The sequence below is a fragment of the Phycodurus eques genome, chromosome 4 (genome assembly GCF_024500275.1).
Source record: "Phycodurus eques isolate BA_2022a chromosome 4, UOR_Pequ_1.1, whole genome shotgun sequence".
NCBI classification, from domain to species: domain Eukaryota; kingdom Metazoa; phylum Chordata; class Actinopteri; order Syngnathiformes; family Syngnathidae; genus Phycodurus; species Phycodurus eques.
Window position 1 is genome coordinate 21,347,568 of NC_084528.1, and position 23,830 is coordinate 21,371,397.

General features: G+C 40.7%; 1 protein-coding gene across 2 annotated transcripts; it reads right to left on the minus strand.

Moving 5' to 3' along the window:
* Nucleotides 1-1,183: 1,183 nt before the first annotated feature.
* fam110d (family with sequence similarity 110 member D) lies at nt 1,184-20,943 on the minus strand. Of its 2 annotated transcripts, none has more exons than XM_061674627.1 (2): nt 20,842-20,943; nt 1,184-4,362 (listed from the first exon to the last, which is right to left on the minus strand). In XM_061674627.1, exon 2 carries the CDS (start codon nt 3,925-3,927, stop codon nt 2,650-2,652), a length of 1,278 nt encoding a protein of 425 aa, XP_061530611.1. In that variant the 5' UTR covers nt 3,928-4,362; nt 20,842-20,943; the 3' UTR covers nt 1,184-2,649. The 2 variants fall into 2 exon arrangements, with proteins under 2 accessions (XP_061530611.1, XP_061530612.1); XM_061674628.1 differs by lacking the exon at nt 20,842-20,943 and adding an exon at nt 11,915-13,696.
* Nucleotides 20,944-23,830: the final 2,887 nt, after the last annotated feature.

Consider the following 23,830-nt stretch of genomic DNA (forward strand, 5'->3'; position numbering starts at 1 on the left):
TCTGCTGCAGCTACCGATGCAGAAGAACTAGGCCAGATTTGACACACTTCATGAGTAATACTAACCCTGACACACATTATGATGACTCCTCAGAGAATGGAGGGCAGGAAAAACCCTGTGACGAGATGCATGTGTGCAGTTTGAAGCAAGTTGGACTTAGGTAAACTGAGGTGTAGGCTGTGAAGTAGCACCAGAAAGTGGAAGTGACAACTGGATTGCACAGGCTTTTCTCATTAGAATCATCATAATTGGGCCAGGTAGTGAGTTTTCTGACACCCTGTGGAGGTTGTGCGTGAATGAAAACCCACATCAGCAGCCTGGAGAAGTTTGTTGTGAACTTTGACGACTTTTCAGAGTGTTTCTGTTCCCTCCATCTTTGCTTGCTCAGCACTGCCCGGATCCTGTCCATCCCTGCAATTATACGACGGGAATTGTCCTCTGCCAGCTGGTGTCTTGTTTATTTTGAGGCAGCAGACACTAGACGAAGAAGGAGGTGGAGGTGAAAGAAGCCAAACCCAAAACATGAGCATATGTTTAAAACTTGTCCTGTGAACCTAAAACAGGATGTCACACTGCAGGCCCTCTGGTCACTGAGGCTGACACAAGAGGCTAATTGTCTTGCTGCTGCTGCTTTTGGGAAACGATGGAATGGAGGATGGTGTTTTCTGTCCTTAAAACAAACAAATGTGTCTGGCAGAGTACAAATCCAGATGCTTAGACCCTTAAAAGTACGCAAAGAAAAAAAATGATACTTTATTGGCATTTTAAATCAATTCCCAGGTACCTGTTTTTTCTGCTTTACAGTTCATTTACATCATGATATGTAACTGGAAATGGGAACACCCATACAAATAGTCAGTTTATTAAAAGAAAATGACGCCTTTTTAATGTGAATGTATGGATAATACTACCACAAGGGATGCTGTATATCGGGGTATTGATATTTTGTCCTTGGAAATTTCCTAAAACTTCTTTATGACATGTTTACACATGGATATTAAGTACAGGAACAATCCTATTCTTAAGCTTATGATTATTTTCATGAATGGCATTTTGTTACTGTCTATTTTTGTCTTTTCATATGCCACTTCCTGTCCAAAGGTGTTCCCAAGGCCTGGTACTAAGTCACCTTCTATGAGATTACCAATAACAACCAGAGAAACAGTCAAAATGAGTCAGTATTTGCATTTATTTGCCGTGTACACGACACACATCTCTTTGGAATAAAAATAGAAGTCTTTCATGTACATCCATCTAAAAAAAAAAATAGACATTTCGTAAACATGCAACCAAATGCAAAAATAGGTCCAGTTGAAGGAGTGTGCCTGGGAGATGAGAAATACAGGGCAAAGCTATCAAGGCTTCAAATCATGACATTAATTTATCACATTAATCACAGGTGAGATGCTTGCTCTAACTCCCAGCATACCTTGGAAGACCCCCGCGTCTGCGTTCCAGCTGGCCAAGCCACAGAAGTGACCTTTTGTGAAGACAGTCAGTGATGGATGAAGTGAGGTAGAATCTGTGGTTTATCTTAGAGGCTTTACCGCCGCATGCAGGTCATCACTGAACAGCTGACATCTTGACTCTCTTTAGATTTAAGCCCCTTTCACACCAGACTGTGGCCATCAAAGCCATGCGCACAGTATCAATGTGGAATGAGGAGGCGATTTAAAATCGATCCGCGAATTTGCACTTTTGTTTCGAAAGCAATCGCCGTCGTCCCAGATGAGATTGAGGTCACGATGCATCTAATTTTCTGAATGTGCACTTTGGAAGCAACTTCTGTCTGAAAGGGACAGGCGAGTAAGTTCCCCCTCTAACTGTTACGCCTTTGGCAATGTTAAAAGGGATTTTGAGTAGTTACTATAACATATTGGAAGCTTATTTGAAGAAACGGTCTGGTATTTTTTTCACAGGTTCCCAGTAATCCTTAGTGGTAATCAATGGTGTCACAAGAAATTATCATGACAGTGTATATAAAAATAAAGTAAAATAAACCCACTAAAAAGGAGACAAATCTATATCGCAATCCACTCTTTCTTTCCAGTTCAGTACATTAACAACCCCACAGGGGTGTCTTGCATGTTAGTTCCAACGCCTGCGTTTAAAAAATAAACAAATAATAATAATGTAACACACACACAGGTAAAACCGAGACATTTGCAAATGAGGTACTCACAGTTCACTTCACGCAGCATTTTTCCACAAATTCAGCTCACTAATTTAGGTTTGTGGTGTCATGACTAATATACAATTATAGCTACGTGTATGTGCCCGAAAAACCAATGCAAAATCAAGTTCTGATCAGGACTGTGTATCTGGAATTAGTCCATCTGCAGATGAGTTTTCCATGAGATCCATAAATAGTTTGTCAGGAGTCATTTGGTAAAACAGTTTTCCAACAAGCAACCACCAAAGTTCTGAATTAAATGATGTGCCAAAGAGCACTACTGTGCAGAGTCCTACAATGGAGAACAGTCCTCTGGATCAAGTCAAAGACTCTTTAGGTCCCTCGTGGGCGGTGTTGTTGCACTTGCAGAGCCATTTGATGACAAGAGCGTTCTCTCAATATGACGAAAGTAATTTGGAATAACAGTTTTCCAAGAAGTAATAACCAAAGTAATGATCTAAGTTGTGTCATCTGGATCAAACTGTGGACTCTCTGGGTCCCTCGCAAGTGGCATTTTTGCACCCGTAGAGCCACTTGATGACTCGAGCGTTCCTCTCTATGATGGACACGCCGCTGGGGGGCTGCTCAGTCAGCTCCTCCTGAAACAACCCGTCTCCGGAGTGGCGAGAGAACTCACTGGGCTCTGTGCCGCCATCTCCTGCGATGCTGCGCAGAGCCAGCGAAAGGGTGTCTATGGAGCTGGCACCGGAAAGGAAGTTCTCCCGGCCGAGACGGTCGATCAAGTCCACGTCCAGGCCACAAAAGTCAAAGAACTGCTCCTGCTCGGACCAGGCTACAGAGCAGCGAAGATGCAGGTCTGATTTAGAACGCTGCAACCCCCCGAACTTACTCCTGCGCAATGAATGCGATGGTGATGCCCGTCTCCACGGGTCGTTGTCATCCATGCTCTCGTCAGTGGTACCTTTAGATCCATCATGGGTCTGTTCTAGTGTAGAGCTCAACCCTGGGCTGGAGACAGGCCCGGGGCTAGGTACCTGGTCTGTTTTGCTGGACCTCCTGCTTCCCGGCCCACCGTCTGTTGTATCCTTATCGTTAGACCATGACATGCAGGAGTCTCCGTCCCGTGAGGGTGCTTTCTCCTCACCTATGACCATCTTGTGGACACCTCCACCACCCTTCTCCCTCATGGAGCCCTGGAAGAGGCGCCGGACGAAGCTGTATCCCTTCAGACTGCCGGTCTCTCCGTTGGGACTCTTGCAGTCTTTCTTCTGCCGGTAGATGATGAGCGAGTCAGGTCTCAGCATGCGTTTGCCAGTGCTCCTGCGTAGGACAGGTGCACTGTGCGGTGCCACCAGGTTGTTAAATCCCGTTCTGGGGCTGGGTGGCTTCCCATTGAGCACATTATTATGAGCCTCAATGTTAATGGAAGTACGTTGATTTTCCTTCCTGGAGTCGTCATTTTCATTTTCATCCTGGGAGGTAAAGGATCCAGAGAGAGTGGAGAAAGGAGTGCTGGATAAACATCGTGGGGGTAGTTGGGGGCTAAAGCTGCCTGGGGTGGCGAAAGCCCTGCGGGGCCGTGGAGGGGTGGCACATGGCACCAACACAGGTTCCTGTTTTGTGTTGATGACCTGCTGGCTCTTGACGTACTTGGCCTTGTCCGCCTCAAGCCTCTCCACGGCGCTAATTGCTCGACCGTGGCTCCCGCCGTCTATCTGCCGCCGCAGGTAGTCTGGACCCTTGTTGAGGAGCCGTAGAGGGGACGGGGATCCGATGGGGGTCAACGGCTTCATGATGATTCAACAGGCTAGGAAAGTCATCCAAACTCTTGCCTCTTTTTGGTGTTGTCGGCCCTTCAACACGTGAGTTTCATTCCCGGAGACTGGAAGGTAGCAGTTGAGGAAACCACAGTGTTTGCATTTGGTGTCTCTTTTTTCAGAGGAGGGTAATCTTTGTGCTTAGGCTAATTGATATTCAGTATTTACAGTCTTTTGGATAGGCGGGCGGCCTTTTTTGTCAGAGAGCACTCCCAAACGAGACACTCCCTGCCCACAGCGCAGCCAAAATAGCAGACGGGGTGCTCTTTGAAAAAGCAGCTTCTTTTCCTCCCCCACGTTTTCCCCCCGCTGATCCTCCCGGCGACTTGTTTGCATGCGACACCAGGGTACTCAGCACGTCAACTGACAGACGGGCCGACGTCCTTCGCGGTGGCCTCACCTGTGTGGACCCTGGGAAGGCACAAGGAAAGAGAGAGGAGGAGGTTTTAGTTGTTTGAGGGAGCAGATGGCAGACGCAGCTATTGTTGCCTGCGCTTATTTAAAGCACGAAGGAGTCGCATGTCCTCAGCATGCTGCGATGTAAATCTGGCATGTCATTTATATACAATGTGTGTAACATTTGAAACACGTGGCAAACAAGTCCCAGAATAAACATGGAAAGAGATCACAGACAATTCTCCAGCAAATCATCTTAAATTCCTGTTATAACATCAGAATCAGAATTGTTTTGAATAAGCCCCTTTCACACTGGGCCGCAAAGCTTGCTTTTCCCAGCAAGCTCACTGTCCTGTGCTTCTTGAGTATGCTGTGGGCATTCCATCTCAAATTGCACAAATTTGCGGATTAACTTTAACCCACCCCATATCCCGCATTGATACCTTTCATACAGGACAAGCTGGGAAAATGTTCTTAGATTGCCCGTATGGAAATGGCTCCAGACTCAAATTATCGAAATGCGCAAAACTGCAACAAATGTGTGAACACGCACTACAGACATAGAAATGTCCTTCTTCATCAAGTTCTGTCAGAAAGGCAACTTTGTCTGCCTATTTTACCTGCTTGCTGTCCTGTTTGTAAGCTACTGATGCGGGACAGGACGGGACAGAACAGATTAATAGTTTGATAGGTGCTACTGGAACCCGATTGCTTCATTGAACAACATCTGCCTACTACTAGAGAATGCCCGGTGGTGGAGACTATGACCATTCGTATGTAATTTTTTAAACTAGTACCACGGAAGACTTCAGCAGGCTGGAGTGCTGCTTAAATAATAATTAGCAGCAATAAATATTTCACAGTGCTAGTTAATGAGCTCTGTGTTGAAATGACAAAACCACACCAAACATAGCAGGGAGACACTCCAGGCTGAGTGAAACATCTTTAATCATGACTCATGTTTATTACTGGCATATTTAGGGATAGCATAGCATGTGTCTGTATTTAGTTTGAGTGTGGCCATGAATGCATTGGAGTGAATGTGATGTCTGCTAATAGACATGCAACGTTTGCTGTCTGGCTAGTCCTGTACCAAATCTTATTTTAGTTTTTCCTACAGGGGTGAAACAATGGATATGATATCAAGGTTTCAAAAGTAACCAGTCAGTGGTCAGCTGTTTCAAAATGTATACTTTTTTTTACATTTGTATGAAAAAAAATTACATTAAAAATGTAACTTAAAATAAGGCCTGTAATTATCCATCCATCCACCCATCCATTTTCTGTACCGCTTATCATGGCGCCTATCCCAGCTATCTTCGGGCACGTGGCAGGGGTACTCCCCTGAACAGGTCGCCAGCCAATCGCAGGGCACACTCACATTCACACCTACAGGCAATTTAGAGTCTTCAATCAACCTACCACGCATGTTTTTAGGATGTGGGAGGAAACCGGAGTACCCGGTGAAAACCCACACAGGCACGGGGAGAACATATAAACTCCACACAGGCGGAACCGGGATTTGAATCCCGGTCTTCAGAACCATTCCACCGGCCTGTAACTAAAATAATTAATGTAACATTTTTTTAAATGCCTGCCTGTTTTCTTTCATGTTTTCTCAATTCCAGCACCATCTACACTTCAGTGGGCCAACCTTTCCACTTTCACGTGACCTTTTACCTCGTCCAGCTTCTACATCACAAACGACGTACTGCTATAAATCCTCAGAGGGCTAAAACCGTGCTGGTTAAAATTTTTTTCCAGATGTCAGGCTGCCAGCCCTGGGAAAGTCCTTGTTTAGGAGCGGGAAAAAGGTACCGAAAGACCAAGAAGCAATGAAAATCTGATTTGTTTCTTTGTCAAGATAATTATTTCCCGCTGATGTGCTCTACTGACACTAACAACATGGCTGTGAACAGAGTGGAGCTAGTCTACAAAAGTACAGTCAGTATTGCCAAATTAGCAACTTGTCCAACCCCTCAAGATACTATTATACAAAAAAAACGACCAGAGAGTTAAATTCCCGTTAAAAAACAGTCAACACGAATGGGATCAATTTCAAGTTGTTTTATATATAATAGGAAAGGAGGCCTCTGAAAGGCAATTGCAGTCAATCGCGCTAAACATTGCCAAAGACATGGTGCCTCAGTAAGCCTCTGTAATATTAGTCGTTCTTTGCAGAAGATAAAGAATATATGCCTGTATGTATGATTGTACTGTATTATCTGTTTACATTTGTTGCTTTATCCTTTGTGTTTAAACATCCGTTGCTTAAAGAGTTATAACACAGCAACACTGATGCTATTCGCTAGTCTGTCTACGACGTTTCACATTGTGCGTTAGCATGACGCTAGTGGGTATTTATTACATTGTTTTTTTAAAATACAAAACTAATTAATTAATTCTCTTTGTTTCATTTTTTGATTGACAGTAAACCTCAAGGCGGCACGGTGGCCGACTGGTTAGAGCGTCAGCCTCACAGTTCTGAGGTGCGGGGTTCAATCCCCGTCCCTGCCTGTGTGGAGTTTGCATGTTCTCCCCGTGCCTGCGTGGGTTTTCTCCGGGCACTCCGGTTTCCTCCCACATCCCAAAAACATGCATGAATTGGAGTCTCTAAATTGCCCGTAGGCATGACTGTGAGTACGAATGGTTGTTTGTTCCTATGTACCCTGCGATTGGCTGGCAACCAGTTCAGGGTGTACCCCGCCTCCTGCCCGATGACAGCTGGGATAGACTCCAGCACGCCCGCGACCCTAGTGAGGAGGAGCGGCTCAGAAAATGGATGGATGGATGGAGTAAACCTCAACATGGGGTGGCATTAAACAGCTTGAAGCCTCTTTTTTTGAAGAATTGGTCATTCTGACAAACTGCTGCTTGTTGTGAAGGGAGTTGAGTTTACTGCCAACATACAATGCTCGCAAGTCAAAGCAGAGAATCGGCCTTGTTTTGAATAATGTCATTGCCACTTTGTTTTTCGATAAGCAGGGGTGGGGAGTTAGGGGGGACTAAATTTAAAAAAAAAAAAAATTTTTTTTTTTAGATTTCACTTTCAGGCACTGAAGACAAAGACAAACCCTGAAGAGCAACAAAATGTCTCTTCAAACGTTGTGCAAGTGCATTTTAATCTCCATCCCGCCCGCTCTGCCAGGCGGGATGGCCCTCGTCCCGGCGGGGGTTTGGAGGCTTAGCGGGGCGACCCCATGCTGGCTAAAGCAGAACCAGATGTTTGCTGTCGCGCCACATGGAGACCCTCTGTGTGGACCTGATGGCTTGAACGCTGCTTTTTAATCACTGCTGAAAATTAATTGCTGCTCTTGTGTAAGCAATGAGGTAAACAGTAACAAATGGCTTCATGAAAGTGGACATATTATGTAAAATTGATTTTTTAATAGCTTGTGTACAAATAGTTGGGTCCCTGGAGAACCTGCCCACCCATCAAGTGTCACATTAAACAACAAGTAAATCTTTTACTTTGTGCCCATTTCCCAAAATGTGTCAGTAAGAGAGCCTTTCTTAATCTCCCCCTGGGCCCCCCGTGATATCACAACTGTGAAAATGTATATAATCCCACCTCTACACTGACTTTCTCTGCCCATAACTTGGAAGCTTGGCTGGGCGAAGATCTGCCATTTTCAAGCAACGGTTGCACTGTACGATCTGAAAAACTCATGTCAAAGCCAAAAGGAAAGCAGAGCTGCATTGTTAGAACAGAGTCACATTAGCTAATAATATGATTAACCGGCAAATGTTTGGCTAAATTGTCGACATGGGTGCAGGGTTTTTGTTTTTGTTGATGTGTCTGCTGCTTGGTGATGAAGTGCTGCCTCCACCAGGGAAAATACAAATGATGCTTTTACTTCCGTCGCAGTTTGCACTCACTTTGTTTAGACTCAATGATGGATGCATGCATTAGCAGCAGCCAACAGCCTAACACATTCGATTGCGATAGCGAATATCTTCTACACTAACTGAATTGAAGAAATGCTGCCTCCAAGTGTGAAAATGATTTTATTGTCTTTTCAGATGCCCCCCCTACACACACACACTTTGGGCTCACCTTCCATAAGTAGAATTGTCAACCTAGTCACAACCCCATTGCTATGTCCCAGGTTGTCATGGTAATGACATTATGTAACAGTGGAGTAAACATTTTAGTTTCTCCACCCGTGACATAATTAGCTGAGAGGCCAAAGACTCAAACCCATTTAAAACAACTACACTGCCTGAAATACTGTCAGAGGCACTATCATGCTTCATGTATAAACAGTGGGAAGTGCTTTTTTTGTATTTTTTGTAATTGTCGAAGAAAAATGCACATTATGTCTCCTTTAATCTTAACACACCTATTGGGAAATTAACCCTTTACTGGGAACCATATTGGGTAAAATCACATCTGATTATGATTTTATCGACGAATAATATATAGTAATATAGTTCTGCATCACAGGCAATATTTCTTTAAGAAAAAACAATTGTAATCGTATAAGATGGAAGAAGAAAAACGTTCATATAATGATGACAATAAAGTTGTATTTTTGAAAAGATCTAACAGACATGCTAATAAGACACCTGAGAATTGTTTGAAAATGTGAAAATAAATGCGTAATATGTCACAAGGCGTGTCCAAAGGAAAGCATCTGTCCTCAGGACAGTAACGTCTCCATGAGGTAAACACAAGATAAGAGCGTACTGGACCACCTTTGTGAAAGCGTTCAACACTGCTCACATGTCAAATTCATCTTGAGACACACTTGCGCTAACATCTGGCGCCGCCGCTTACGTGCTCAAACGTCCATTCAGACGTGTCGCCTGTGTGACAGACGGTACAGCCAAAGAGGCACAATCCATGTGCTGTGTGCTCATAAACCTCATACTGAATAAATACACACACATCCCTCCCCAATGAGCACCTTTTATGGAGAAAAGTTAAATTTTTCTGGAAAAATAGGCTTTAAAAGTCAAACATGCTCAAGTGTGATGTCAGCAAATCTCACCAGACTTCAACTCAGTAGAAATCAAAATGACTCGTAATGCTTTTTCTTTAGTTTTTTAAATGTTTTTTGACACCATCACAGAAGAGACAGTGCCTGCCACGCAGGAAATGCTCAGGCATTTATTGTAAAAACCTTTTTATTTTTAAGATTTACTAATTTTCTTACGTAAATGTGTTTTAATTGCGTTTAATAATTAAACACATATAGGACTTTTTAAATGATTAAAAACAGGTTTTCATTAAAAGATAATTTATCTTTAAATCATTAGAAGTCTATTTTTAAATTCAAAAGAAATATTGTATAGCTATATTAACACATGTGTTTTTATTTTAAAAATATGTTTTAAATTTTCAACAATATATTTTAATTAAGAAACTTATATATATGAATACAGAAACATTGAAACATTTTTTAATTAATGCATATAATTATCCTCGTAATTTTTTAAGTGATATTTTTACATGAACAAAAAACGTAAATTGTAAATATTTAATTTTATTTATTAATTGGTCAGTTGTCATTACTTACATACTCTACATGAAATAAAACATACACAATTTTTTTTATTTCAATTGTATAAGGTTTTTAAATTTTAAATGTTTCCATTTATCATTTGTTTTTAGAATTGTTTATGATATTTATGATATATACCTAGTGTCCCTAGGTCCCCTTGAAAGATCCTACATAAATTAAAATATTATTTTTATTACAATACACAACACAATTGCAGCAAGCCCTATAAAATCCCACTAGGTGACAGGCTTGTGAGTAGTTTTACTGTATTTTAGTTTTATTATAGTGTTTAACTTATTTTACGCCTGTCCAGCAGTTAAAACTTGACTTAAAACATCATCTTAAGAGCTATAAAAGCTTTTATGAGAGCGCCGAACAAAGGCATTTACTTTACATTGTTTATTATTTTCAATTTGACGCCTGTGTTGTAAACAAAGCCGTGCTTTGTTGACATTATTAATGGGGCACAACAAGTCTCCTGGCTGCTCAGCCTTATTAGTCAAGGAGGGGCAACACGGCTGCCATAAAGCATAAAAGACATCAACCACTGTCCCCCCCACTCTCTCAAAAGACAAAGAAAGTAGACAATAGTGTAAATCTTTTGGGTATTATCGCGTCTGAGCTGCTGGAGGTTGCTAATGACTTTCTCTGGCGGACACCCCCACCTCACCCCGCCCCCTCAACCTCACCCTTGAGACCATCCCTAAGCACAAAATGGACAACAAGGGCTTTTAACTGGCTGCTTTTGTCATTCAAAGAAAGACAAGAGTACTGGAGACAGGCAGCAACCGCAGACTGACGAGGGCCACGAGATAGGAGGCCTGAAGTACCCCACCCCCCCCCCCCTAAAACAAAACAAAACACCATTATATCCGAGCTGAATGCTCAAAAATGTCACCTGCCTCCTGCATGGATATGAAATTCAAGACCATTTTCCCCATTGGAAAGTATTGGAAATTGAAATCATCAAACTATGGTTATCAAAATTTTTAGTAAAATCATATGTAGATAAGTGAGGAAAAGTGTGAGGATAGCCATGGAACAGGAAATGGAACATAGGGTAGGGTCAGACTGCGTAGTATAATTTCATTCATTGTTTATCATATGCATACACAAATTTGTTTGGCAAATGTAACTAGACTACACACTTTTTTATTTTAGTTTCTGAAAACCTGAGCCGAATATCAACATGGATATCGCGATACTAGCCCTCTATCGACTTGGTGTTTATTTGATACCAAGTATCAGCAGTATCAGAGTTAACAATTTTTATTATCCTTATTCATTGTTTAAAAATATCAGCATTGGAGTTGGAGATACTTGCCCTTCACCAACTTTGTATTGCAGGACAGTATTAGAATTAGTTAACTTATTATGCATCAGCTATTATTATTATAAAACACTTTATTGATATCGATATCAGGATATTTGCCATGTGTTTTCTTGGTATCATATCGATTCAAAATTATACAGTACTGCATTTAGCAACTTGATGAGCCAAGTTTAGTCACCTTACTTATTTAAATAAAATAAATAAATAAATACAAATACTTTTTTTTTTTAAAAAGCAGTATTGGTATCAGTATAGTGATACTGGCCATTACGAACTTCCATCGATTTATCTAATCTATAATACCCATATCTATTTGGTATCATATCGATACAAAGTAGTACTGCAAACCACTGCACTAGATTATTTTTTAGAGCGAACAGTGTAGTTTTAGCTGTATGAGTGTTTAAAAAAAAATAAAAATGTTTTGCCTGAAGATTTTTGACACGTGACTCCATTTTCGTAGCCGACTACATCACATGACTCAGCAAGTGGACATAGCAGATTTTCATTGGAGGCTATACTCGATGAACCCCATCAAACGCTGTCCCACTCTGCGGCTAGAGAATCGATAGTGGCCCATTTAAAGTGGGCAGCAGCCCAGCAGGGGGGCGAAAGTGGGGGGTGGGTGTTTGAGTGGAGGGTCTGGGTGGGGGCGACCTCACGTTTGGGGACACGACACAGTTAGGGCAAACAGCCCGTTCACCAATCCTCACAAGTGCTTGCTAACCTTTTGACTGCGTGCGGCCATTTGAGTCGTTGTCACGCGTTTAGTCAACACATGGAACCTGAATCTCCTTAAACGTGACAGTGTTGTCAGTCATCAGGGCAGCTTTGCTTTTGAAGACGCCAAAACCCAGGGTCCGCAGGTGGCCGATTTGACACCTCACACTTCTTTAGCGGCCCTCTTAGCACTTCGTTAAGGAGCACATCTGCCCGGCAGAGGGGAAAGAAGGCAACATCTGGACCTCTGCCAGATGCCAAGCTTCTCCACTGCTGACACCTTAATGAGACTCGACAGTAAAGTGAGAGGAAATACAGTCAGAGATGCTTTCAAGCAACATACCTTTAACTTAAACTTGAGTATAAGAAGAAGAACTGCTACTTTTACTCCGTTACATTGAACTACATTCCACCTGCTTAATCTGTTATTGCTTGTACGATTTATTCTCTGTCTGTCTGCACTCTCTGTCACATGACTTAATTTCACCAGTTCAACGTGAACACCGGTGACGGTTGACTCCATTTCACCAATCAAGCAGAGCCATGCAGTCACATGACCACACACAAAGTCTCAGCTGCCACACGCAAAAGCAAAGTTTTCAAAGCTCTCGTGTACATGAGGCATGACGGCAAGAACGGCAGAAACAACGGTGCGCGACTCGCAATCAGAAAAGGCACAACACCCATGGCCTCAAATTCAATCTCTGTTAACCTTACATGTTACGAAAAAGAACAGCGATGCCATGCACTGTCATCTGTGTCTGTCTAAAAATGTTCATATTTCAGTCTACAAGAACTCCACTTTGAACTTGATGAAATGTCATCTCTGACTGATGAGTCTGTTGCGCTGTTTCACGAGTGTACACAAAAAGTTGATTTGAGAGCATTTCTTGTGGCGGATTTTGCCCTAATTTATGTTATTTTATAAAGATTTAATTTGTTATTTAATTGGTTAAAGAGTTACTGTTGACCAATACAGCAAGTTGCACATTCCTATTTTATATTTTTGTCTATTAGCCGTTCATGCTCTGATTGAAGAAATAATAATTCAGAAGTTACCCACCAGTTACTCAGAACTTGAGTATTCTTTTAAAAAAATTAATGCTTACTCATCACTAACTCATCTACTAATGCCTGGATAAGACTACAAGAAAAATTTGGTCTCCCACGATTATACGATGTCAGACAACTGCCATAAATTCCTGCCGTGTCTCGGTCAGAACACTGGGAAAACTACACAAAATACAGTATATTACGGTATCACCTTATCACTTTATCACGTCCTTTACGATCATTAAGTAAACTTGTCAAATCAAGCTGTCGGGGGAGGCGGGACTGGAAAACGTGTTCACGCTACCGGATACAACCATTACCATGTTGCTGGTTTGGATTGCGGCAATGTTTTGTGATGGAAAAAAGAACACAAGAGGAAAAAATGTGTGTGGTGTCATCCCTGGGTGGTCCGGAGAGGGCACAGTTTGGGCTGTTTATTCTTCAAAGACAGCGTGAGGTAATGTTCGCATACTTTTAATTCGGCTAGCAAGCAGGCAACATAATGTTATGTACCTAGCAAGATAGCTAGCTAGTCCTTGCACCAACGTGTGTACGTAAACATTATGCTGCTGTTGTGTCGACACATACGTTTTGGTAAACTTCGGTTTGTGCGCAGGAATAAAAGTTGACAATGGTGACCAAGGCAGGCAATGCACCGTTGCAAAACGCAGTGCTATCGGTTCGACGTCAAGGTGCTATCTTGGAGTGTTCTTGTTGATATGTCTCACTACACGGAAGATATCCAAAAATCAAACATGCGCGACTTTATTTTTGCATCGTAGGTCTATCTAGATTCATCGTGCCAAATCGTTGATCATGGATTACGTCACACAACAAGGAGTTTTGTCGTTCCCAACAAAATATGTCGGGCCCAATCTGGAAAATTCTTCTCTATAGCACATCGAGCCAATAACGGGGCTAAAATCTTGTAGTCTGATCCAGGCATTACGTAACAGTACTCCTGAGTACAATTTTTGGCTACTCCACCCACTTCTCACTATAGGATATGTCACTGTGGGACTGAGCATGTTATGGAATTTTTGGAGTTTGTCCATTATTTCTTGTCATTTATGTTGTGCAAGGAGTCTTTTATCCTTAATACCAGGCGAGGAACAATCGCATGACATTACTTTTCAAACTTCAAGCGAGAATCCCTGAAAACCTTCTCAGTTTAACGTAATTTCTGTTGTTGTTTTTCTGGCTAGGTGCCACACGTGCTTAGGCGTTAACCTCTGCTGAACCTGCCAGCTGTCTCGTCTCATTACACGTCGGCCGACCTGCTTCCCGACAAACACGCCCGGCAGACCCTCCTCCTCCTGCTCCTGTCGGAATCACACGTCAACATCCGGCTCGGGCCTCGCGACGTCGTCACGGTTGAGCGGAGTGCCGTGATGAGACCCGGCGACTGCTCGGAGGATGTGAGTGCGCCCGTTCACAGCTGTCAGCTATACACAAGGGATGGAGATGTGTCAGGTCCGCTTTTGATGATTTGAGAGCCAGGCGTAAATAATAGATGCAATCATGAGTCCGTGGAGGCTGCTGATGTAACCAACGTGATGAGAGCGATGATGACGGTTGAGTCGACGCGCTTCCAAAGTTAGACGTTAACATCTGAGGCAGATCTTGACGTCTGCGAAGCACAGGAACGAGCAGCTTGTGCTGATTTTTACACTGCACACAACCAACACTCGGTTCGGTGAAACAAAGTAACGGCAATCAACTCATTCTGATGCCGTAACTTTGCACAAACTAAATGAACAGGGGCGTGCAAATGTCAATCATTAACTTTTGCAAGTTCAATTGATTCATGGTCTGAGGTGGTCGACAATCAGTTCATTAAAACAAAGTAACGACAAGCAACTCATCCTGACAGTAAACCGGCACTTTTCCGAAAAAAAAAAAAAAAAAAAGAACAGGGGCCTGTATGCATCAGCTAAAACACTGATGCTCGTGATCCAATGTGTTGACACTTGGTTTATTAAAATAAAGTAACTAAGTAACGCAGTACTTTTCTGCTGTTAAAATGAACAGTGCGCATCAATCATGAGCTTAAAATATTAAGTTCATGATCTAATCTTGCGAACATCCGGTTCATTAAAACAAACTACTCTAAAGACAACCATTTTTGTTCTGATTGGGTTTTAATTCCGCACTTATGTAAAAGAAAATGAATAGGGGAATATGCATGTCAGTCTTTAAATAAAAAAGTACTTTCATGAACCAAGGTTGTCGACACTTTGTTCATTAAAACAAAGTAACTACATTTGTTTTTCCCAAACTCTACTATAATTACACACTTTTTACACAAACCTAATGATGAACTAAACATAATTACATTCAATCTAAAAGGTTGGCAAATTTTGGTTCAATAAAACAAAACAATGACTTCAATCTCGTCCTGATTGTGGTGTAACATTGCACTTCTTCACAAACGAAATTACCAGGGGAGAGCGCACTTCAATCGCGAGCTAAAAAATTATGCTCTTAGTCCAAGGTTGTCGACACTTGTTTCATGAAAAGAAAGTAACGGCAATCATTTCTTCTTGACTGTGCTGTAATGCCGCACTTTTCTGCAAAATTTATTGAGCATGAGTGTGTGCGCATCAGTCATTAGCCAAAAAAATGAAGTTCAGGATACAAGATTGTCTGTGGCTCATTAAAACAAAGTTACAGCAAACGTTCTGTCCTGACTGTTGTAACTGCACTTTTCCGCAAATACATTTAACAGGGGCTTGAGGGGCAATCATGAACTAAAAAATGACGTTTATCATTCATGGTTCTTGACACTTGGTTCATTAAAACAATGTAACAACAATCGTCTGGACTTGACTGAGTTGTAACTATTTAGTGCTATTTCACAAAAGCAAACATCGCAGTTTGTGCATTAGTTATTAGCTAAAAATATAATTCATTATCCAAATTTCTCAATACTTGGTTGATTAAAACGAAGTAACAACACTCATTGGCCAAGCTTATTTGTTGTCATTTGTGCATTAGCTCTGGACACTGCATTATACTCCAAAGTCTTCACTTTGCTGCAACGTTCAATTTTCTTGCTGCCCTTAATTTCCTCTTGCATAAAATTCAAGTAAATACAGGCTCGTTCCAACTGATGCGTTCAATGCTGCGTGGTTTTTACATAACGTTTAATGGTACCACCCCAGGACAGGTTCCCTTAACGCTACAGTGACACAAGCAGCATTAACAAAAGTATTAGGCTGCACTGTTCAATAACTTAAGCTCAGATGACCCCATAGATGAGCCCAGCGTAGAGGCGTTTTTTTTTCTTCTTTTTTTTTTTTTTTTTTGGCCTCCCTGTGACAAAGTTCCCAGAGTGTACAGCAGCACAATGGTCCAACAAAAACAGGGTGACAGCGAGCAATAAAGTCAAATTAGAAGGTAGGAAGAGTCCACATCAGACGTCTCAAAGCAGCTGCTGCTCAGGCCGTGGATGCAGAGCTTGCTTGACGGTTGGGTGGTGATGATGTCATTAATGGGGGTACGTTGCCCATCTAATTAGAAAGATTCACAACATACTGTAACTGGAGGGGGTCTTTACATGCAGAACTTTGCAGAAAGATTAAATGGCACGCTCTTTGAAGATGATGTTTATGAGACGCGGCTCCGAGGTGAACACATGCCCGTGATAAGAAACACATGCGCTGACTGATGTGGAACAATCAATCAGGTCGTTACCTCCACCAAGGAGTTTGCAGCGTTGCACAAGAACCACATGACCCTTGATCAACTGCTACGTTGCCAGGAAGTGGCTCAATCTTTATTTTATGTATTTTTTTGTCTTGATGCATACAAGTTTTCTAACGCTGCGTGTGAGTGTGGCAACCCTTTCTGAAGCGCAAACATATAAAATAAAATAAAAACAACAACAACAAAATAAACAAAAAACACAAAAATTGCACTTTTTATTCTTTATTATTTAAAGCTATACATTTAAATGTAAATATGCCTCAATATACAAAATAGTAATACAAATAAAATAAATGTTGAAATACAAATTCTAAATTAGAATATAAAAACTGATTTTAAAATACAAATATTCAAATGCAATAAAATAAAACTGCTTCAAGTTTAAATAAAACAATTTAACCTTTCTTTAAATAAATAAAAACAAAAAATGTCCAAACTTTATGAACAAAGATGTAAATATTTATATTTGTGGGTTTTCTTTCCTAGAGTGAATCCAGGACCCAGTTTTTGGAAATGTTTATTTTGCTAACATCACTATGTATTATTTTTATAACACATTAAAAAAATATGAATATGTTTGTATTATTTAATAATCAAATAAGATAATGAATCTTAATGAGACCTTTCATTCATATGCAGGAAGTGTTTACAATTCAGTTGTTACTTGAAAGAAAAAAGAAATGAGAGATGAAATGAAATACAAAAATAGAAAATCAGAATCAGAATCAGAATCAGAATCATCTTTATTTGCCAAGTATGTCCAAAACACACAAGGAATTTGTGAATTTGAATTACAGTATTTTCAGTAAATATTTAGAATCATTTATCATTTAATTCTAGATTTAATATAGCTTTTTATTAAATAAAATAAAATCTAAAGGCCCCAAACTAATTCCAATTTGTTTATTGTTGATCTAACAACCATTATTTTATTTGTAATTATCATCACTACAATTTCTTTTTTGTAAATAGTGCATGAATTTGAATGGTAAAATTCTGCACAATGTAGGAAGTGTGTCTCTACAAAAGTGTTGGTTTTTAAAAGCCTAATAAAATAATAATAAAAAAACCAACTAATTAAATTTTAAAAATTACAAATTGTTAAGAGATGCTTTTTTTTTGCATGAGCAGGTAACTTTCTGGTTCACTAGAAATGGCACAAGACGAGGGGATCGTACCAATTTTTATTTTAGGGCCGAGGGGAACGACTCAATGATTGGTTAGCCTGCATTTTCCTGCTTGACAGACGGTGGATGACGTATAGCCTTGGGAACACGACTTTGGCCTTGGGGCAAATCGCACTTGGTGGAGGTAATAACAGACTCGCAGACACTCCGCATCGTCACTCTCTCACACGAGCAGCAAGATACAACAGGCCAGTAAACAACACCTGCAAAAGTGCCGCACGATTACTTTCAAGGCTACAAGTGCAGAAAAAGCTGAGCGACGATTCACTTAGTCACGCTGGATGACATCACGTCCGCATTTCGGGCCCCGGAGGCCTCGACTCCAAGCCAAGTGTAATTTGTACAGTTACAAAAGTTGGATAAAGGTATTCTGTTTCACAGTGCGATCTCGCAAAATGAGTCCAGCATTTATTTGCTTTGGCCTTTTACACAGAAATCCACAAATTTGCCTTTGCTTTCCCACAGCAACACAGCACAATATTTCAGCATAAGAGCTTCGATAGAAGGTGCATCATTTATTCTCCTGCACCTTTTACACAAAAACCAGTGAAAGAGATTATTCTGTGTGCACTTTCACACAGAACAAAATGGCTGTATAAACCAGCAAAGCAAGATATTAACGCAACAGTGTGCTCCTTTCACACTGCAACACAGTTCAAAATGGCTGTATAAGAGGCGTTAAGAAGGTCCAGTTTCACACAGAAACCAGCGAAGCACGATACTTATTCAACTGTGTGCACTTTCACATGGCAACACTGAAAAGTATAGCTGCATAGTAGGATGAAGGTCCAGTTTCATGCAGAAACCAGCAAAGCAGAGTGTAGCCACAAATGTGCATGCTTTCACACAGCAACACATACAAAATTTCAGTAACATAGTTGTAATAAAAAATATAGCATTTATTCACCCATAATTTTTACACAGAACCCAGTAAAGGTGGATATTCCTGTATATACTTTCATACAGTGACACAGCACAAATTACAGTAGCAGAGCCATAACAGAAGAGCCAGCAATTATTCACCCGCACGTTTTACACAAAAAGCAGTGGGAGAGGGAGGCTATTGCGGCAACTGTGTGCACTTTCACACAGTGACACAGAATAAATGGCTGTATGAGAGCTGCAACAGTCTTCCACAAAAACCAGCGACACAGGATATTGATGCAAGTGTGTGCACTTTCACACAGCAGCAAATAAAACAGTTTGTAGCAGAGCCGTAATAGAATGTTCAGCATTTATTCACCAGTGATTTTCACACAGAACCCAGCTCAGCAAGATAATGACACAACTGTTTATTTCTATATAGCAACACATTACAAAATTGCTGCAATATCCTGCCTTTGTTTGGTTGTGTGTAAAAGGTGAATAAATTGCTGGAGCTTTTATAAGGGCTCTGATACAGCAATTGAGTGCTGTGCCGCTGTGTGAAAGTATACACAGGAATATCCTCCTTGGCTGGGTTCTGTGTGAAAGGCACAGGCAAAAACTAAATGCTGGATTTCCTGTAGTAGAAGCTGTGGAGCCACCAAAATCAATAATTAAATTTTCTCTGTGGAAAACGCAGTCGTCCTCGGGGCGGGGGGGTTATCCGGGTGAATGTTTACAAGCCACGTGCGCGATGTTTAGTCTATGGCAGATGTCGGTACGGCCTGCGACCTATCCAGCGAGCGATGGGATGCCGTCGAGTGCTCTCGAGCTGTGTCAATATTTGCTGTAAAACACGCCTAAGAAGGCTGAGCTTTAATCACAGCTCGCTCGTCACTCTCGCTCGCTTTATTTGGACCAGCCTGGTCCACGTACGCAAGATGAAACCAGGGGTGCGCAACCTAAGGCTTGTAGGCCATTTGCCGACAGCCATGCATATAAAAAAGCCCGAATAAAAACCTGTTACAAAAAGCGAAAAAACTAAACAAAAAACACCAATAAAGTCTTAAAATCCATGGACAAACTGCATGTTTTTGCTTTTTATTTGGCTTTTTCCAAACGAAGGCAGGTGTTATCAAAGTAACCCTTTGCTAACGTAAACAGCATGTAGCCAACCTCATGAGACTTCAGGTCAGCGAGGACCCAAAGGATAAAGTTCCTGTTTTGCTTTTTATTGGCTTTTGTTGAGCGAGACTACTGGCAAACAGGCAGTTAAAAGTAACTATAATTATTTGTATTGAATAGATGCTTTTTAGATAGCATTTAGCATACCTCACAAGACTTCAGGTCAGTGAGGATCCGTGGATGAACTCTACATTTTTGGCTTTTTATTTATTTTAGGGAGGGGGGGGGGGGGGGGGCTTCACTCATTTCAAAAGAATGCCTAACTTACGTTTAGCAATAAAATTCATAAATTCATCCCAAATTAATTGTACCAAGCAGAAGAGGAAAAAAATAAATAATAAAATAATGTACCATTATGGGTAATGGAAAATGTAATTTTTTTCTTTGACTTTCTTTTGTATACCAGATTAGAAGCATGCGATTTGTTGCCACTAAATCAACAGCACATTGCTTATTTTTACACTTGAATGTAAAAAAAGATGCCTAACCTACCTATTTTGACACTTTTATGACACCATATTTTTTTATAGCTTTTTGATGGCCGCAATTTCAACCTAGAATTTATTTTTTTCCGATTTCCATTATGCACTTCATGAACGAAAAATGATCTTATTGTATCTGTAATGATTAGTAATCAATGTAATCAACCTTAATGAACACAGAGCGCCCCCCGCCCCCAAACACACTAGAGTACAAATAATAACCATAGAGTCATGGCTCATTAACAAGAAAAAAAAAGAAAAAGGAGCTCATCAAGAGTAATGAGGTCGACTGGCACACTACTTGACGTGTGCACACGACTATTACAATGTAAATACTGTAGTGCGAAAAACAACACACGCTAGAAAGTCACTAATCAAAATAATGCCACCAGAGTTGATTAATAATAATAATAATAATAATAATAATAATAATAATAAAGCTTCATAGCGCTTACCTTGACTGGGTTGGCTTTTTAATCCTCGCGTTATTGCAGTGATTAAAAAAGCGTGCAACTCTCTTGCGATCACAGACGCACGCTTTCTCCTCACTGCGTGGACTTTTTGTGCAATGAGGCTGCGTGGGGAGACAGTCCTGTTACATACAGGGAGAGACAGCGAGAGAGAGAGAGAGAGAGAGAGAGAGAGAGCGAGAGAGAGAGCGAGAGAGAGAGAGAGAGCGAGGGGGTTGGGCAGGTATGCGTGTGTGTGCGCGTGTGTTTGTGTGCGTGAGCGAGTGTGTGCGCGCGCGCGCGTGTAAACTGACTCCCACGTGTAGTTGGGGGTGGGGGATGACGTGAAAGGTAAACATGACACCCAAGCGTGTGGGGCAACAGTTAAAAACAACAAACTGCAATCATTTTATACATAAAAATGAATGGAAATGTAGGTAAATTTCACATTTAGATATTTGAAATTAATTGCAATGAAAATTATACCGTGAATAATTTAGTCATTACTAACTAACATACTACTATTTCTCCTAATTTGTAATGGAATAGGGTGAATTGAAATTTACTTTAATAATTTGAATTAATTGTAATATTTTTTACCTAATTAATCATTTAATTAGGTAATTAATTCCATAATTAACTCTAGTTCATCCTCATGACAAATAGGGATAAATGATGTATTAATTTACTATTGATGAATTTAATAACCAAGTTTACTTCAACCTAATTCATTACAAATTTGGAGAAAATGTTAAATGATTACATTATTATAATATAGTAAATAGTAATATAGTATATATGCTATACTATTAATAATATTTGTAGAATAGTAAAGTATACAAACAAATAATCGTATTAGTATAATATTATTTTATTAAAGTATCTATTAATACAGTAGTATTAAGTTTTGTTCATTCTAATCAATTACAAATTATGAAATTATCAATCCAGTGGCAAAGAGGAAAAGTGCGACGAAAACCATAGAAAACGAAATGGCATTGACGGCAACATTAGAAAGCACCTTGGCCGCTCAGTACAATATGAGCATCATACTGCATATTGTATTGTCTGATATAATTAAACATTAATACATTCAGTAATTATTTTTCCCAAGCAGATGCTAACATGAATAACATTACGCATCATGGCTAATGACTAGCGTAAAAAAGACCACAGTTTCACCTCCCCTCTCCCTGACGTATCTATCAAGGTGAATAATTTTACTTGATTCAATTTATTTTGAAAACTGTTTAACTTCTTTTTACACTTGGGCCCCTTGAAATGAGTGATTGAGTCACTTCATTGATTAGGGAGGAGTCGTTTGAATATGTACTTCCCTTATGGTGATTTGATTGATTGACGATCTCCATTGTTGTCTCCATCGTCAATCAATCAATCCATTGTTGATTGATTGACGATCTCCATCATCTTTCGCGGACATGATTAACATTAAATGGAATTTTTCACTATTAACCTTCTTCATTTAGCTTATTTTCAGTGACTTGTGACTGACCCTCGCTTTCCACCATTTTGTTTTTTTGGAGCTTATCCTCCCTCTCCCTCAACCACCACAATGAGGTCCAAATTTGTATTTTTATTTTTTTTAATGTGGGGTGGTGGGAGTAACAGATAAGGCAATGATCCACACCTGGTTTTCATTCCCAAATTCATCACTCCTAACAGGCAGACGAGTGAGGAAGCGCAGTACAACACACACACACACACGCACACACACACGCACACACACGCACGCACGCACACACACACAAATCAGTAATTTAAATTTCAAAATAAAATAAATAAAACATGTCAAAATGGAAACAAAACTAAGTAAATGTCAATACTTTATGTAACTATATAAAGAATAATATCATAAAATATTTAAAAAATAAATTAATTTGATTGTAAATTTTCAAATTACATTTACATTTTTTTAAAATTACAATTTTTAATGCCATACCACAACAACAACATTGTTGTTGTACTAAGTACTGTGTGTTAGGCATCAATGAATTCAGCCAAGAGCTCAACTTTATTCATAGAGCACAGCTGACACAAAGCGCTGTATATAAATAATGTATATAATGGAATGAATGCAGGTCAAAAGCAGTGTGCGTTGTTGACAAATGACATGTCGCAGAATAGAACTTCCTGTTTGAGGGCGGAGTCATGCCTCATTTGGGGGTCACCTCTAGACTGGAGAAATGTGCTCTACTTGATCTGCTCCCTCTGCCGACCTCTGAACCCCTGGTCCCCCCTCCCAACCCAAGGAAGTCACGCTTCCTGCTGAGCTGCGCGTTTGCAGCCACGGCCAAATTCGGCCCCCTGTTGGACACCGTGACGCCCTCTTAGTGAGCGGCGGGGTTAGCAGGTGGCAAACGCTTCCTGGTGCCAGTTTGAGGCCCTGTTGACACGTGGCGTTAATCCTCAAAAGGTTGCCAAGATCACGGTGTCGAATAGAATAGAATAAGTCTCATGAACAGCAGCAAGAATAGTCAGCAGCATTGTATGTCACACAATGGTTAAAACATTCTCTATTGCAATCTTTTAGGCCTAACCCAAAATAATGTTGCTTGACATCAACACATTTGTTTCTCTTGTGTTTATTTTAGCCTCCCTGCTGACCTTCGAACCCCAGTCAAATGACTCTCTAACCAGTTACGACACCTTTTGTCCGCCGTTAACGTCTTGCTCGGAGAGCGGGATGGAAAGAAAAACAAAGATTGTACAGGAATCCCCAACAACACATATTGCCGCTCACAGTTTTATTGTTTTGCGTAGGAAGACAGTCATATTACGCCAGGAATCCGGGCAGCACAATGGGAATGTCCGGAATGCATCATGTACGCCATTTCCAAGCATGAAAGATCAATAATAGCAGACAAAGGCGAGGAAATGGGAGAAATTTCTGGCTTGAAGAGAAATGTGTTGTTACAGTGGAACGCCCCAAAGGTGGTAAAACCCAAATGTGCTGGAAAAATACAACTCAAAACCT